This window comes from Sciurus carolinensis, chromosome 11, assembly GCF_902686445.1.
Source record: "Sciurus carolinensis chromosome 11, mSciCar1.2, whole genome shotgun sequence".
NCBI lineage: Eukaryota > Metazoa > Chordata > Mammalia > Rodentia > Sciuridae > Sciurus > Sciurus carolinensis.
The window spans coordinates 79,216,101-79,234,121 of NC_062223.1; the positions used below are offsets into that span (position 1 = coordinate 79,216,101).

At 44.5% G+C, this 18,021-nt stretch overlaps 1 protein-coding gene across 1 annotated transcript; it reads left to right on the forward strand.

Annotated features, from left to right (window-relative positions):
* The first annotated feature begins 7,165 nt into the window (after positions 1-7,165).
* Positions 7,166-8,311, forward strand: B3gnt6 (UDP-GlcNAc:betaGal beta-1,3-N-acetylglucosaminyltransferase 6). Its single transcript, XM_047519570.1, has one exon. The coding sequence runs from the start codon at positions 7,166-7,168 to the stop codon at positions 8,309-8,311; it is 1,146 nt and encodes a 381-aa protein (XP_047375526.1).
* Positions 8,312-18,021: the final 9,710 nt, after the last annotated feature.

Sequence of the window (18,021 nt, forward strand, 5' to 3'; positions counted from 1 at the left end):
GGGATGTGACTCAGGGGTAGAGTGCCCTGTGTTTAATCCCCATTATTACAAAAAGATTAAAAAATAAAGGTGATTCTATTTTATACTGCAAACTCCAAAAATGCTAGTTGCATTCAGCTTTTGAGTTGACTTCCAGAAAGTTGAGATCTTTTGACCATTTTTTATTCTTTTTTTTTTTTTTTTAATTTTCTAAAAAGAAAAGTTCAAGGTCCTTTCCACAATTAGTCCTGCTTTCTTGTTGGCTCTTCTTTTTAGAGCTAATGTGCATACAAATGAATAAGCAAGTCTATTTTTAAGAACTAAAAACTATTAGTTTCTGTTTAATATATTAATTGGGCATTGTTTACAATCAACCATTTCCATATTTTTCATATTTCTGACATCACCATGACCAACAGATAACCCATTCAAGTTAATGTTGCCTAGTTTCATATTTGTTAGAGATGTTTGCTCTGCTAGCTGTTATTTAATAAACATATTGATTGTATTGAATCTTTACAAAGGAACTAACCATTTCCAGGTAATCTCAGATCTGCTCATTCTTTTTTTGTTGTTTTTTTTTTTTTTCATTTGATTTGCCAATACCATGATCTTTTTTCTAGAAAAGAGTAGAATAATGTATTTTTATCTAATCTATAATCTAGGCTGTATTTCAGCACTCGTTACCTATTGAAGGTGAAAGTATTAAATGATACTGTTTCAAATAAGACTTCTGGTTATGTTTTATACCTGGTTTATATTTAAAATATCTATAAATTTACAAAAAGTACAGTATAGTCATACTGTTCATGCACTGCACAGAGGCACCAACTTGAGGAGAAGGGTCAGTGGGGACTAAAAACTAGCCTGTACTCATCTTGTAAAGATGCATGCTGTGGTAGGTGGCACCTCAAAAAACATACCTTTTGCTAATTCGGTTAAGGGAGCAGTACAGGCCAGCAGTGATCTGTTTGATGGGAAGGACATTCAGTAATTATGCTGGGTCTTTTTGCCATTAGACTCCTGACACTATACTGTAGTACCTTTCTACTTCAAGCCTAAGTTACAAAGCTAAAAGCTAACAATTTTATATTTAAACCTTTATGAACTACAAATACATAGCGTTCTCAGCTACAGGAGCTCTAGAGTAAACTGCCGATCCTTCCAGCTTCACAGTACAAGGGTGGGTATATCAGGAAGCCACATGTGTCCATGGTTTCCATCTTTGACAATGACCCAAGTTCCATCTACAAGATGTAAAACAAATTAGAAATTCTCACAACTTGCCAGTTTGCTAAACCACAGCTTTTCAAATATTAGCTTTCCTAGCCAAGCCTACCGGAATGCGTCGTTTCAGTCACTGCTCACCATATGGTTCATTCTCCAAATAGTCCTTCCTTTGTGTGTCAGGGAGGGGCAGCTTGCCCGATTAACAGATGGGTGCTGACGAGATGTGAACCAGGAACCTTGGCCTGACAGAACACAGAGGTGGATTTACAAAGCAATCTGTGCTTTGTGAAGGTGATAACTGAAAAGGAGTTGGGATATAGGATGGCTCTGAGTTTATCCCTGAACAGTACATACCCTCCTAAAGCTACCCTGCCACACATATATCCTGCATAGAGGCACCCATCATTTGATTTAGAGGTCTCATGAGCTCTTCTGTAGCATAGTCTGGGGTGGCTCCGCCCTTTCTTCCCCATTCCTCTCACTACTCATCCTCCCTAGTCTTCTGTCATCCAGACACCCTCCCAGGCCCTCCAGGTAAGTGGGAGGAAACTGAAGGATGAACATCAGGAAGTCATCAAGCTGGGAGAATTCCCACCCCTGCCATTTGGACAGCCCTGCCCAGTTAGGCCTAGACCCCTCTACTCCCCTGGACCACTGGTCCACTTCCACTCTGGGGTCCCTGCCTACAGTGTGGGCTGCTACAATGGACTGCTAAAATGGATTTCAGAAATTTTCAAAAGATCAGGTTAAAACTCCAGGGATGACATTTAAGGCCCTTCTTAGGGTACCTCTAATCTATTGCACATTCACCCCCCAGTGTTTACCCTTTTGACCACGCTACACCTCGAATGTTTCCCAGGTAGATGCGTCCTCTTTCGTCCTCCTCTGCTTCTGCCCAGTGCACCCTCACTGTTTACACCTCTTCTAGTCTGCTGGGGAAACTCCTTCTTACCACTCTCAAATCCCACGTGACACATATTCCTGTGAACCTTTGGAATTCCTCCCTACCCCTTGAAGCTGGTGTGATCTTGTGATACTCTGGCCAACAAAATATGGTAGGAGTGACCTTGGGCAAGACCTGGAGCCCAGAGTTCACCACCTTGGAACACTGAGACCATTATGCCATGAAGCAACCTAGGATAACAGCATGAGTGGAGCCAGCCATCTAAGCTAAGCCAGCCCAGGGCTCATCACTGGTTGAATAGGGATAGCCACATGAGCAGTCCCAGGTGAGTCCAACACAAGAACCTCCCAGTGAACACACAGAATCTTGAGAAATAATAGACAGTGAGTGGCAAGCCATTGATGTTGTAGGATGCCTTGTTCAGAGCAATAGATACCTGATAGAGTGCAGATCTAATGTGAAGTCTTTCCTGGCTCATTCAGGCTCTCTCCTCCATTTCTGTCTCTGCGTTTTGTGCATGTTACATGATTTTATAATCATTTTGTATCTGGCTCCCATCTCCCAAGACATGGTGAGCCCTTTGAGAATCAGGACTGAATCTTGATTCATCCCCGCGTCCCAAACACTCAAGTCAGGGGATGAACCCTTGACCACTTGCCAAATTCAGAATACTCAGGAGCTAGGGTATAGCTCAGTGATAAGAGCATGCTTAGCATATGCAAGGCCCTGGGTTTGATGCCCAGCACACACACACAAAAAAAAAATCAGTATACTCAAAAGTCATTAATTGTGTTTAAAAAGTGCTGGGTGCAATGGCGCGGATGCCTGTAATCCCAGCAGCTTGGGAGGCTGAGGCAGGATAGCTCAAAGTCATCCTCAGCAACTTTTGAGTAAGGACCTAAAGCAACTTAGTGAGACCCTGTCTCTAAATAAAATATTTAAAAGAGCTGAAGATGTGGTTCAATGGTTAAGTGCCCCTGGATTCAATCCCTGGTTTAAAAAAAAAAAAAAGCCCTCCTCCTATATGAACATTTTATATGCAACCTATTCAACAAAGATTTCAAAGCACATCCTGTATTAACAGAACAGGCCCCACACCCTCCAGAGTGGCTCTCAATCTAGCAGGGAAAACTGATTGACACAGCACATAACTAGAATGTTTCAGTACAGTCATGTCTACATTACTTGGAGAGCATTCAGCAATTGCTGGGTGGAAAGGTCAAGAAGAGTCCCCTAGAAAAAAAGACTTAAATCTAAGCTTAAAGAGCAAGCAGGCACCCAGCAGTTTGGGACGCTGAGACAGGAGGATTTCGAATTCCAAGCCAATCTCAGCAAAAGTGAGGTGCTAAGCAACACAGTGAGACCCTGACTCTAAATTTAAAAATACAAAATAAGACTGGAGATATGGCTCAGTGGTCATGTGCCCCTGAGTTCAATCCCCAGTACCAAAAAAAAAAAAAAAAAAAAAAGTAAGCAAGCAGTCACATTACTGGCAAAGGAAGCTTATGACTGCCCTACCTCTGAGGAGGAGGAGGAAGGATGGTGTGGATTGGTCAAAGGCGAGAACATTGAACTTAGCCAGTCGTTGGGGTGGAACCCAGTACGTGAGGCAAAGGATCAGCTCCAGTCTGGGGATGGCTTCTGTCTATTTCTTCTCTCTCAACATGCAAGGTAAGATGGGGACCTGGGTTTCTTCCTTTTGGGAAGGAGGTACATTTTTCCTTCTCCCCATTCCCTTCACCTTAGAGCACCAAGCAAGAACCAGAGGGAGGTCAAGGAGAAAGGAACCAGGACCCAGCACTGCCTGGGCCCAGTGTAGCAGCCGCCAGTGGTTGGGGCTTCACAAGGTTTCTTTGCCTGCCCCATCTACTGTACAAATACTGCCCCGTGAATACCCCAGGGTGGTAGGGTGCTGGTGGGTGGCCCAGGAATTTGTGTTCAGCCATAAGGGCATCAAACCAGTGGAGGGAGTAACCAAAATAGTTCCCAGAAAAAGAAGAGAGGAATTCTAGGCAGAGTGAATAGCATAACAAAGCATAAAACAGTAACCAGAGTGGGAAACACCTGCAGAGGAGCACCACAAAGGAGCTTTATGCCACACTGTGTGAGACAGCTGGACCTTGACCCGTAACTAAATGATCTGCTTGGCCCCCCGAGCACTCCTGTGTTCGCCAGCTGCTAACATGGCTATGATGCTTATTTCATGTCAAGCACGGGTCTGCACAAATTAATTCATAATCCTGAGACACTGAGCTAAATAACTTGCCTAAGTTCCTCCAGATAGGAGCCTGAAGTTCAAAGGGGCCAAATAAATGGTAGATCTGTCTTCTTCCACCAACTTTGGCACCTGCAAGGAGACAGGATCTGTTGCCCTGGACTTAACCAGGAGGTGGTCTGAAGGAGGTGGTACTGGAGCTGAGTCCCAAGAGACAAGGAAACAGGACCAGCAAAGATTAAGGCGTAGGGCTCCAGGGCATCTGAAGAGTGCTTTGAGAAACAAGTCCAGCAAAAAGGACCCACAGAGGACACCCAACACCGCCCAGCGAGTCTAAGCCATGGGGCTGCACAGCACAGCATCTAAGAACAGAGCTGAGGGAGCCAGCACTGCCCTCAGGAACAGGGCCTGGCCCCACACCTTTTCCTCATTTATATCAAAAGTTGACTGCAATTCAGGTTCCTGAGTCAGGTTTATCAAAGTAAATGCCCATGTCCTTAAAACAAGATTCAGTATTGCATTAAGGCTGAGCTGAGATATATCTGTCTTTCTAGAAATGATTTGGTGTTAGATGGGGTAGGTAGGAGAACAATACCTAATTATTTTTAACTAGTATTTGTAAGGCACTCTTGCACCCACAAAATTAGTATTTCATTGAGAGAAGAGCATTCACTTTCTCAATTTTTCAGAAGAGGAAACTGAAAGGAGCTTGGACTCCAAATTCTATTTTCACTCATTTTTTTATTCCTTTATTCATTGAAAGAAATACATATCCCCTGCCCCAAATGTGCCAGGCACAGGACTCTGCACTGAGCACTATAACGGTAACAGACATAGCTCATCTCGACCCTCTTCTCTTGGTGCACCAAACTCTGAAGCAGGACTTCAGTGTGTGAAGAACCATAGAAACCTACAGCTAGCATTTCTAGTTGCGGCTCACTGATGACACTGACCTATCCAGAAGGATCTCTCACTTGTCTTGGACCAGAGATGAGAAGGCACTGAGTAGGCAAGGGCTCCAGATAGTCAGTCCAGGCAGGTGAAGAGCAAGAAAAAGCTTCAGGGTCAGAAGGGGCTTGGTAACTACAGGCTTCAACTTGGCTGATGGTCAGGGCACATGGCACCCAGGGAAGCTGGGGAAAGGAGTGTGAGGAATGGTACAAACATCTGTACTGTTCAGCGACCACTGGGCAGCAGCAGGGGGTTAGGCTGAAGGGAGAAAGTGGGAGGAAAGACCATGCAGGAGGCTATGTCACTGCAGCAAGAGATGCTGGCATGCATTGGCTTGTTGATGGGGGAATGGAAAGATGTAGTTAATGAAATACTTACAAGTTAGAAATGACTGGGCTTGGTGCAGAGATGAGGGAAAGGGGAGAGTCCATCGAGGCTTTCCACTTGAACAACACAGTGAAGGGGATCATGCTGAACAGAGGTGAAATGCTTCTCTAAGACAGCCCTGAAGACCTCCCAGTACTAAAGGTCACTAGACAGGGAACTGAGGAAAGGGACCTGAGACATGATCAAAGAGGAAGGAGGAAAGTCCAGAGAGTGTGAAGTCTGAAACTGAGGAGTGTGTTTTAAGAAGGGGGTGGCAGAGAGGGAGGAGGAAAGGGAAAGGGGAGGTACTGGGGAACAAAATTGACCAAATTATATTATTCTATTGTGTCCATGTACAAATATGTAACAATTCCACAATTATTGCATAATTGCAATGCTGTAGTAAAAAGGAGGGGAAAAGGAAGTGGCAATGTCCCATGCATGGCAGAACTCCATCTGAGAGTTCAACAGGACATAATTAAAAACAGGACAGACTGCTATGATCTGGGATTTGTCCTGGGAGGTCTTCAGGAAGACCCCACCCTGGCACACTGAGCAGGCTACCTGCAGAACAGGCCCTGACCTCACAAGTTTAGAAGACAGCAAATAATACCCTAAGTAGAAACAGAAACAAGTGGGACTGGAGGCTGACCAAAGGTCAGAATATTGGTGTCATCCAGTGGCCACTTCATAATCACTTAATGCTCACAATAGCCCTACGGGGTGGGAATTTACTCACTCTGTGTTATAAATGAGAACACCTGACCCAGAGATCTGAATGCCTTGTTCTGATGATGCAGTTCCAAGTTGGGAAGACTGAATTCTGTCTAATTCAGTGCGGTGGCCTTGTGCTTTCTTGACTGGCCCCAACACGGGAAATAGATTAAAGATCCAGGCTGGACAGGGAATGGGAGGAGGGAATAAACATGAGAGGTGCAGGATGCAGAATCAACACGATGTGGAGATTGAATGTAAGCTGAGGAGGGCAGAGGAGACAGTCAGGGCTTCTGGTTGAAGCAGTGAGGTACCATTGACTGAGGATACAGATTCACAGCTGTAAGATGGAGACTGACTTTGGATATGATGAGTCTGCTGGGCCTGGATGACTTTCAGGGTGAATCCAGGCAATGAGATACACAGAGCTGAAGGTCAGAAGAAAGCTCTGGACTGTCAGAGATCCGAGATACCTCAGTGCAATATTGAATTTTGGCTCCTTTTTATATCTTAGGAGGAGAGTTTAGAAAGGGCTCTGCACGCCTGTAATCCCAGCAACCCAGGAGGTCAAAGCAGAGGATCCCAAGTTCAAGATCTGGATTTCAAAATAAAAACTAAAAATAAACAATACTTCTTTAAAAGGACCAGGAATGTAACTCTGTGGTAAAGCTCCCCTGAGTTCAATTCCCAGTACCAAAAGAAAAATGAAAGGGCTGGGGACTTGTGCTGGGAGAAACACAGCGGAGAGTGGCATCCCAGGTAATGAGGAAGACTCGCCGCTCATCTCTGATTTGGTATCCCCACAGATGGCTTTTCCCTGCAGAAGATCCATGAATCCCAAGACTCTGGCCTTCCTTCTGGTGGGTGTGAGTTTCTTGGCACTGCGCATGTGGCTCCTCCAAGTCCCAAGGTCCCAGCAGGAACAGAAGGGGAAGGGCCCGACGGACCGTCTCCACACTCCCAGGGCTGCGGCACAGCCCCCTACGCTCCACCCGGGGCTCCCGTGCGTGGCCAATGCCTCAGCGAACAGCACAGCTGACTTCCAGCAGCTGCCGGCGAGGATCCAAGACTTCCTGCGGTACCGCCACTGCCGCCACTTCCCACTCCTCTGGGACGCGCCGGCCAAGTGTGCCGGCAGCCGCGGGGTCTTCCTGCTCCTGGTGGTGAAGTCGTCACCTGCCAACTATGAGCGGCGCGAGGTCATCCGTCGCACGTGGGGACAGGAGCGCAGCTACAGAGCGCGGCGAGTGCGCCGCCTCTTCCTGCTGGGCACCCCAGCGCCGGAGGAGGCCGCGCAGGCGCCGCAGCTCGCGGAGCTTGTGGGCCTGGAGGCGCGCGAGCACGGCGACGTGCTGCAGTGGGCCTTCACTGACACCTTCCTCAACCTCACGCTCAAGCACGTGCACCTGCTCGACTGGCTGGTGGCGCGCTGCCCACTTGCCCGCTTCCTGCTCAGCTGCGACGACGACGTCTTTGTGCACACACCCAACCTGCTTAGCTTTCTAGAGACGCAGTCGCCGGACCGCCACCTCTTCGTCGGGCAGCTCATGGACGGGTCGGTGCCCATCCGCGACAGCTGGAGCAAGTACTTTGTGCCCCCGCAGCTCTTCCCAGGGAAGGCCTACCCATTGTACTGCAGTGGCGGCGGCTTCCTCCTGTCGCGCCACACGGCCCGGGCCCTGCGCACCGCCGCACGCCACACCCCTCTCTTCCCGATAGACGACGCCTACATGGGCATGTGCCTGCAGCGCGCAGGTCTACAGCCTAGCGGACACGAGGGCATCCGGCCCTTTGGCGTGCAGCTGCCGGGCGCCCATAAGCTCTCCTTCGACCCCTGCATGTACCGCGAGCTGCTGCTAGTGCACCGCTTCGTGCCCTACGAGATGCTGCTCATGTGGAAGGCACTGCACAACCCCGCGCTGAGCTGTGGCCGGGTACACAGGGTTTCCTGAGGTGGAACAGGCTGCACTGTGCCACCAAGGCCTGCACTTGTGTGATGAGAACGCATCTTCCCTGCTCATACATTCTGTCCTGTCCCGCTGAATCTGAATCCCAACTTCACATTGAAATCACGCGGGGGAGGGGTCTGGAAAATACGGCATCCTGGAATATTTTCCTGGCCCCATCTTCAGGGCTTCTGATCTGATTGGTCTGTAGTGGCCCAAAGCATGTACGTGGTTGTTTTGGTTTTGGTTTGGTTTGGTTTGGTTTAGCTTGGCTTGGTTCCTTGGGTGATTCTAATGTGCAGTCAGATCGAGGACCTCAGGGTCAGGGATGTCTGTGTCTCCTCCCAAGCCCAGCACCGCTGCTCCTCGGCAAGCCCTCCAGGGTACCTATCTCCCACGTTCTGCTCTTCGTGAACAATGGAACAAGGGAGGTATGGGGGCCAGGAGCCATTTCACCTGTCAAGGGCGATACAAATATTCGTTGAGTTTCCTCCTCAAATGAGTGAAGCCAGAGGTGGGCTGACGATCATCAGATGGCTCCCCGCTCTACAGAAGCCAGTCCCAGAATCATCTGGCAGCATTCCTCCCACTATACCGGTACCCTTGAGACGTCAAAAAAGGCCTCACAGTGCAAAGCGGAAACAGACCCAGTCAGAAGAGGAAGAGGCACCATCCAAGTGATTTCTCCCAACCCCAATCATGGACCCACAGTAGCCACAGCCACTTGACCCTTGCTGGCCTTGCTTATGAGCAGGACTTAGCAAGTATTTCCTAAGTACTTTAGGAATGAAGGAACTAGCCAATGAGGGTTCATTTGTTCTGTGGTGTGAACTGTATCTGTGAGAATACTGCGTTTGCTCCTGTAGCAGATCCCACAAATCTGACAGCTTAAAGTTACACCCATTTATTGTCCTACAGTTCTATCATCCAACACAGGTCTCACTAGGCTAAAATCAAGGTGTTGGTAGGACAGCATTCCCTCCTGGATGCTGTAGGGGAGAATGCATAAGATAAGGAGAGAAAGTACAATACACTTGACTACTATATCATTTAGAGTTTCTGTTTATCAAAAGATGCCATAAATCAGGGGTGGTGGTACACACCTGTAACCTCAGCCACTCGGAGACTGACAGCTAGTTCAAGGCCAGCCTCACCAATTTAATAAGGTCCTGAGCAACTACAGAAATCTTGCCTCAAAATAAAAAATAAAAAGGGCTGTGACTGTAGCTCAGTGGTAGAGCATCCCTAGGTTCAATCCCCAGTACCAAAAAACAACTACAACAAACAAACAAGAGCAATGTTGTGTCTCTCTGTTCTTTGCCTCCATAGTCAAATCTCTCTCCAACTCTTCTGCCTTCTCCTTCACTCCCCTGCCCCTGGTGCTAGGTATCAAACCCAGGCCTTGGAGCATGCTAGGCAAATTCTCCATTTCTTTCACTTTTAAAGACACAGTGATTTCACAGGACCCACCTGAATGGCCCAGGATTCTCTTATCTTAGAGGCAGTTAATTAGTCACCTTTGCTCCATCTATAACCTCACTTCCCTTTGCTATGTAACCTAATAACGTGCTTAGGTTTCACAGGACTAGAATAAGAACACATAGGGAACCATTATTCTACCTATCACTGTGCCCAATAAATATTTATGGAATAAATGAGACTTAATGAAACAACGAGCAAAAATGAGTGAAGTATTGTGCTTCCTTCACACAGACCTCTCTGATGCACTCTCATTTTGGATGACTGAGTCATCAATCCTGAATTCCCTGCTCCAGTACTTTAAAGAGACAAGAAAACAAGAAAGCTGAAGACAGAAGGCATAAGAATCTTCTGGAAATTGAATACTGCTTCCATAAATTCCTCCCATTTCCCCAACCGGTGGGAGATTATCCCCATTTTACCCGTGGTAAAAACTCAGATTCAGAAACTTCAAGGTTTAGGTGTGTCAGAAAGCTGCAGTTATGAGTCTGCTGTGTGATTCTGGATCCTGGTCAGTCCGTCTCTGAAGCTGGGTTCCTAGCGTGGTCCAGGTCCGGGGGTGGCCAAACGGCCACAGAACCCTGGTATCGCCTACCGTCACTTGGCGATCAGGGTCGCCTGGTGCCTCTGCCCTGCACATCCTGCCCGGATCCCTAAGCTCATGCACCCAGCGACCGCCAGGGGGCGCGCCACACACACCATGGGTCCTGGACGTTGCCCTCAGTTCTAAACGGGATTGTCTGGCTCTTCTGTCCCTCCAGGCCTACAGGACACTAGGCTGGTTAACTGGGCTGAGACCTCTGGGGGCGATTCAGGTGACTTGGGTTCCGAACAAGGCTATGAACAGCCAGAGCTCCCGACGCCCTCGTTAGACTTGCAGCCGGGTAGGACAGTCAGCTCAACCTCTACTCCCTGAGGTCACACGCCCTCAACCCGCCAGAAAGTATTCCCAACTCCCTTCATGAGTCAAACCTGACACCCAAACCTCCCAAGGACTCCACGAGTAGGGAAAAGGAAGTGCCTTTCTCACTCACGAACACAAATGTAAAAATCCTTACATTAAAACGCTAGCAAACGAAATGCAGCACTAAAGGAGAATGTATCAGGATTAAAAGGGGGTATCCCAGAAAGTCCAGTTGGGTTTAGCCTTACAAGATCAATCATGGGCTGAGGGTATAGGTTAGTGGTACCAGAGCTTGCCCTCTGGAGGTCCAGGTTTGATCCCCAAGGGTGGGGGAATCACAATTGATAACACAGAAAGATACTTCTGTGATCAGTCATATCAAGAGAAATAGGAGTGTCTATCTGAGATGCTCTGGGAAAGTTTTGATAAAATTCAACATCAAAAACAGTTTGCAATTGAAAAGAGAGAAAGAAAGAGAGAGAGAGAGTTAGCTTTAAAAAAATTCAACATCCATTCATGATTCTAAAGTAAACCTTAGTAAGAGGTGTGAAAGCTTTTCCTTGAAGGTTAGGAAAAAGACAAAATGTGTCCATCATCACCTCGTGTGTGGCCACTTCTGTTCAACATTGCCCAGGACTCAAGAATGCAGCATAAAAAATAAAGAGGGTGTGGGAGGAGTAGCTCAGTGGTAAAGCATCCTGGGTTCAGGCTTCAGTACCAAAAGAAAAACACAAACAAAAGAATGCAGCAAGACAAGGAAAAAGCCTGCCAAGTGGCACATGCCTGTAATCCCAGCATCTTGGGAGGCTGACACAGGAGGGCTGCAAGTTCAAAGCCAGCCCCACAACTTAGTAAGACCCTCAGCAAGCTATAAGACCTTGTCTCTCAAAATAACAAAATGAAAAAATAAAAAGAGTTGGGGATGTGACCCAGTGGTTAAGCACCCCAGTGTTAAATCCATGGTATCAAATAAATAAAAAGCACAAAAAGATAAAGATATTTTTCAATACCTTGGAAGTTTACAATTCTATCTGATCCAACTTCCCCTTTCTATACCAAATTAAGACACCCTCTCCATTCTGAAATGAAATTCTCAGATGATATAATCTGCCCACACACGTTTTTAAATCAACTTAGTGCTCTAATTCCAATATAAAAGAAAATACATTAAAATAAAATAGTATACATTTTGAAGCAGGATACAGTGGTGCAAACCTGTAATTCCAGCTACTCAGGAGACTGAGGCAAGAGGATCACAAGTTTAAGTCTATCCTGGACAATTCAGCAAGACCATATCTCAAAAATACAATTTTAAAAAAGAGCTGGGGATGTAACTCAATGGCAGAATTCTTGCCTAGCACGCCTGAGACCCTGGGTTCAACCCCCAGTACTGCAAATTAACAACAACAACATGCATTTTGATGTGTAAGTTCTTGGGCTTAAGGACAAAAAAAAAAAAGCCCCCTGCATGTTTCCAAAACTCCCTTTAAGGGACAGTACATCTCCTTGAGATCTGTCAGTTCATAGAAAATCTACCACACACACTCAAAACACCTACAGAAATTGATTAAATTAGTAAGAAATCATACCAAATTTTCCAAATGAAAAAAATCAATACACAGAAATAATTTAATTTAGTAAAGTAGCAACAAACAGTCAGGAAAAGTCTTTTTTTTTTTTAAAGTACCATTTGGGGCAACTCAGGTGACTGAGGCAAGTTCAGAAGCAGCCTGGGCAATTTAGTGAGACACTGTCTCAAAAAATAAAAAAGGGCTGGGGAAGTAACTCAGTAGTAAAGTAGTTAAACATCCAGTACCAAAAATAATAATAATAATAATAAATTAATTAAAAATAAAATAAAAAGGATTGAGAATTTAGCTTTTTTATTATTATTAAATATTAAGTGCCCTTTTAGCTGGGGATATAGCTCAGAGACAGACCACTTGCCTAACATTTGCAATTCAATTCAGCACCACAAAAATAAAAATTAAAAAATAAATAAAAGTACCATGTAGAATAGAAACAAAGGCGTATTTAGGACTGAATCTTAAAAAGATGCAAGAAAATAATTTCAAAGTATTTTAAGATATTTCTTTAACTGAGGCTGGGGTGTAATTCAGTGATAGAGCGCTTGCGTGACATGTGCAAGGCCCTGAGTTTAGTCCCCAGCACACAGAACACGTAAATTCATGTAGAGAGATGTCATGCCATAAAGCACCTCTAAGACCCTAATTCCCTTGGATCCTCACCACAACCAGAAAATAGGAACTATATTCATTCCCATATGGTAAATGTGGAGACTGAGGCCCAGGTTCAGGAGTGACCTTCCCAGAGTCACATGAGTCTGCTGGGCACTGAGGACTAAGGGCCCAGGCTTCCTGTGTGCCATTCCTGGGTCTTGGCTACTGCATCAGTCACCACACTTGATGTCAAGTCTCCCCCAAGGCTGGAGCTACAAAAGCCAGAGGCCCAGCCTCCAAGTTTCAGAGAGAAGGTAGACAGCAATTTGACCATCTAGACCCTGAGGCACCCCTGGAGTGTTCTATCTCCACAATGTCCCAGAATCCAAATTTCAATAAAAAACATTAAAAATAAAAAATGCGCATAGGAAGTGGTGAGGAGGAATGGCCACAGGATTTCCCATGCTGCATTGAGGGTATATATAACTTAGTGGCAGAGCACTGGTCTAGCATGTGTGAGGCCCTGGGTTCCATACACACACACACACACACACACACACACACACACACAGTCCATGCCTTCAGTGGAAAGAAAACCTCCCTGCTCTCCTGGTCATCTCGGTGGCACTTGGAAGTAGCTGCCCTTTGAGGAGATGGTGCTGGGGATCAAACCCAGGACCTAACCTCACCAGACAGAGTGGAGGGCACAGTTCAAAGGTGAAGCCACCTCAGTTTCCCCAACTCATACCACACCTACCCATTTCCCAAAACCCTGAAGAAAAGAGCAAATTCAGCTGGGGCATGAGGGTACACACTGTAATCCCAGTTACTCAGGAGGCCGAAGCAGAAGGATCACAAATTTGAGATCAGTCTGGACAACTCAGTGAGACCCTGTCTCAGGGAAAAAAAAAAAAAAAAATTAAAGCGGAAGGACCTTAGGGATGCAGCTCATTGGTAGAGCACTTGCCTACCAAGCATGAGGCCCTAGGCTCAATCTCTAGCACCACAAAATAAATAAATAAAAAGCATTTTGCTATTCCCAGGGGTTGAGGGGAAACAGCTAGAAAATGTCATTAAAAAAAAAAAAGACAGATGCTGGGTGTGACGGCACACGTCCACAATCCCAGCAACTAGGGAGGCTGAGGCAGGAAGAGCATAAATTCAAGCCTGCTTTAGTGAGACTGTGTCTCAAAATAAGACATTTAAAGGACTGGGGCTGTATCTCAGTGTGAGAGCACCCCTGGGTTCAATCCCCGCCCCGAACCAAAAAACAAAAAAGAAAGAAAGAAAGAGAGCGAGAGAAAAGAAAAGAAAAGAAAAAAAGACAGCATTCATGATATCTAGAACTGTTCAAAAGTTCAGGGAAAAGAGCAAATGTATGAGCGAGAGAGAGGGAAAGACAGAAAAGATGGCAAAATATTAACAATGGTAAATCCAAGTTAAAAGTAAAAGGATACTCATCATTTTATTCTTTCAACTTTTCTATAGGTTGACATTTTAAAGAATAAAAAGTTGGGAGAAAATATCACATACAATAGCAAGCAAACTTCAAAGTACCTAGGAATTAAGTGATTGGGTGAGACATCCATGAAGCCAGGTGCAGTGACACACACCTGTAAACCTGGACACTTAGGAGGCTGAGGCAGGAGGATCACAAGTTCAAGGCCAGCCTTGACAACTTATTGAGACTACTTCAAAAAAAATTGTTTTAAAGGTCTGAGGGTGTGACTCAGCGGCAGAAGTTTTAATCCCCAGAAATGGGAGACATCCATGAAGAAAATAAGGACATAAACGATGGTCTGAATAAAAAGATTGTTTGTGTTTTTATATACAACCACAGAATATTACATATCTAAAGGAGATGAAATAAACATGTTGAAGGGATATATGCACTTCCACTTTAACTGCACCATTATGCACAAAAGCCAGGTTATAGAATCAACTTTAAAGTGTCCATCAATGGATGAATGAGTAAGGAAAATGAGATACACACTCAGTGAGATACTATTTAGCCTTTAAAATGGAAACCGTGTCATTTGAGATAACATGAATGGAACTTGAGATCAATCATGTTAAGTGAAATTAGGCAGGCCCAGGAATACAAGCATTGTAGGATCTCACTCATATGTGGAGAAATCATAGAAGCAGCCAACAGAATGATTGTTTGTAGGGACCGGGATGGAAGGAGGGAAACAGAGAAATGTTGGTCAAAGGATACAAATTGCAGTTAGGAGAAATAAGTTCAAAAGATATATTATACAAAGATAGTGACTATAATTAATACCCATGTGTTGTATATTTGAAAATGACTGTGCGTAGGATGTGTGTTGGGAGGGGATGTGCTGGGGATCAAACCCAGGACCTAAACTGCTGCCTGCTAGGCAAGCACTCTTCCCCTGAGCTGCATCCTCAGGTTTGTTTGTTTGTTCGTTTGTTTGTTTGTTGTTGTTTTTGAGACAGGGTCTTACTGAGTTACCCAGGCTTCCCTCAAATTTGTGATCCTCCTGCCTCAGCCTCCTGAGTAGCTTGGATTACAGGCTGGGCCATCATGCCCAGATGAGATTAGATTTTAAATATTCTCTCACACACACAAAAATGGTTAAATATTGGGACTTTAGAACATCAGCCATGGCCCCCTTCTTCCTGCTGGGAGAAGTCTGTATTATTAACTTTAAATAAAACCTGCTTCATATGCTTGCCTTGGCGTGCTTCTCTAGTGTTCAATCTTCAACATTAGAAGGAGCAGAACTTGTCACCGGTAAACGGCGGTATCAGGAGGAAGGAAGGAAGAAGGGAGGAAGGAAGGAAGGAAGGGAGGAAGGAAGGAAGGAAGGAAGGAGGAAGAAGGAAGGAAGGAAGAAGGAAGGAAGGAAGGAAGGAAGAGAGGGAGGAAGGAAGGAAAGAAAAGTGTGTGTTGCAGTTCAACATTTTGAGATAGCCTTTCCCCTAAAGGAGAAAAGGATGTCCACCTGTCCACTTCTAACGAATACTGAGCTGAAAATCATAACCTAAACAAGAGAAAGAGAACCAAGAAAAGATATGCTATATGCTATCAACTTAGCTAGTATGTGACATGAGAACAACTTGCAAATACCTTGCTGGAGAAAAGTAGCCTCTTGAACAAATGGTGCTGGGAGAATTGGAAATCCATATGCAACAGAATGAAACTAAACCCATATCTCTCACCATGCACGAAACTAAACTCAAAACGGATTAAGGACCTCGGAATCAGACCAGAGACCTTGCATCTTATAGAAGAAAAAGTAGGTCCAGAGCTTCAACATGTTGGCTTAGGATCAGACTTCCTCAACAGGACTCCCATAGCACAAGAAATAAAAGGAAGAATCAATAACTGGGATAGATTCAAACTAAAAAGCTTTCTCTCAGCAAAGGAAACTATCAGCAATGCGAAGAAAGAGCCTACAGAGTGGGAGAAAATCTTTGCCAATCATACTTCAGATAGAGCACTAATCTCCAGAATCTATAAAGAACTCAAAAAACTCTACACCAAGAATGCAAATAATCTAATCGACAAATGGGCTAAGGAAATGAATAGACACTTCACAGAAGAAGATCTACAAGCAATCAACAAACATATGGAAAAATGTTCAACATCTCTAGTAATAAGAGAAATGCAAATCAAAACCACCCTAAGATTCCATCTCACCCCAATTAGAATGGCGATTATCAAGAATACAAGCAACAACAGGTGTTGGCGAGGATGTGGGGAGAAAGGTACATTCATACATTGCTGGTGGGGCTGCAAATTAGTGCAGCCACTCTGGAAAGCAGTGTGGAGACTCCTTAGAAAACTTGGAATGGAACCACCATTTGACCCAGCTATCCCACTCCTTGGCCTATACCCAAAGGACTTAAAGTCAGCATATTACAGAGATATAGCCACAACAATGTTCGTAGCTGCTCAGTTCACAATAGCCAGATTGTGGAACCAACCTAGATGTCCTTCAATTGATGAATGGATAAAGAAACTGAGGTATATATATACAATGGAATATTATTCAGTCATAAAGAATGATAAAATTATGGCATTTGCAGGCAAATGGATGAAATTGGAGAATATCATGCTAAGTGAGATAAGCCAATCTCAAAAAACCAAAGGACGAATGATATCGCTAATAAGTGGATGATGACACATAATGGGGGGTGGGAGGGGTTAGTGTTAGGGTTAGAGTTAGGGTTAGGGAGGGGGGCAAGAATGGAGGAAGGAAGGACTGTATAGAGGGAAAAGAGGGGTGGGAGGGGTGGGGGGAGAAGGGAAAAAATAACAGAATGAATCAAACAACATTACCCTATGTAAATTTATGATTACACAAATGGTATGCCTTTACGCCATGTACAAACAGAGAAACAACATGTATCCCATTTTTTTACAATAAAAAAAAAGAAAATAATAAATGCAAATGCTAAAAAACAAAAAAAAAATGGTTAAATATTTTAATACATCTATTAATTAGCTCAATTTAGCCATTACACAATGTAAAGTTAATTTAAGACATAGTGTAAGTATATACAATTTTTATCAATTTAAATAAATAAAATTTTAAAAAGATTTTGGTACTGAAGCACTTTATCACTGAACTACATCCCCAGCCCTTTTTATTTTGAGACAGGGTCTCACTAAGTTGCCCAGGATAACCTTGAACTTACGATCCTCCTGCCTCAGCCTCCCCAGTCACTGAAACTGCAGGTGTGCCTCACCATGCCTGAGCCACAAAATAAAAATATTTTTTAAATAAACTATATAATATCACAAAGATGTCAGAAAATGTTGATTCTTTCCAAATTCATCTTTAAATTCAATTCAACCCTAATAAAAATTCAATTTGGACTTTTTTAAAGAATTCAGTAAAATCTAAAATGCAAATAAACTTCTAACTCAATCTTAAGAAGTAAGAGTTGGGGGCTGGGGTTGTGGCAGAGCGCTTGCCTGGCATATGTGAGGCCCTGGGTTCAATCCTCAGCACCACATATAAATAAATAAATAAATAAATGTTCATTGACAACTAAAAAAATATTTTAAACAAAGAACTAAGAGTGGGACAGGGGCTGGGGATTTAGCTCAGTTGGTAGAGTGCTTGCCTTGCAAACACGAGAACCTGGGTTCAATCCACAGCACCACAAAAAAAAAAAAA

Bases quoted from the DNA above. Each gene is read 5' to 3' on its own strand.
- B3gnt6 (XM_047519570.1), top strand. From the start codon at position 7,166: ATGGCTTTTCCCTGCAGAAGATCCATGAATCCCAAGACTCTGGCCTTC.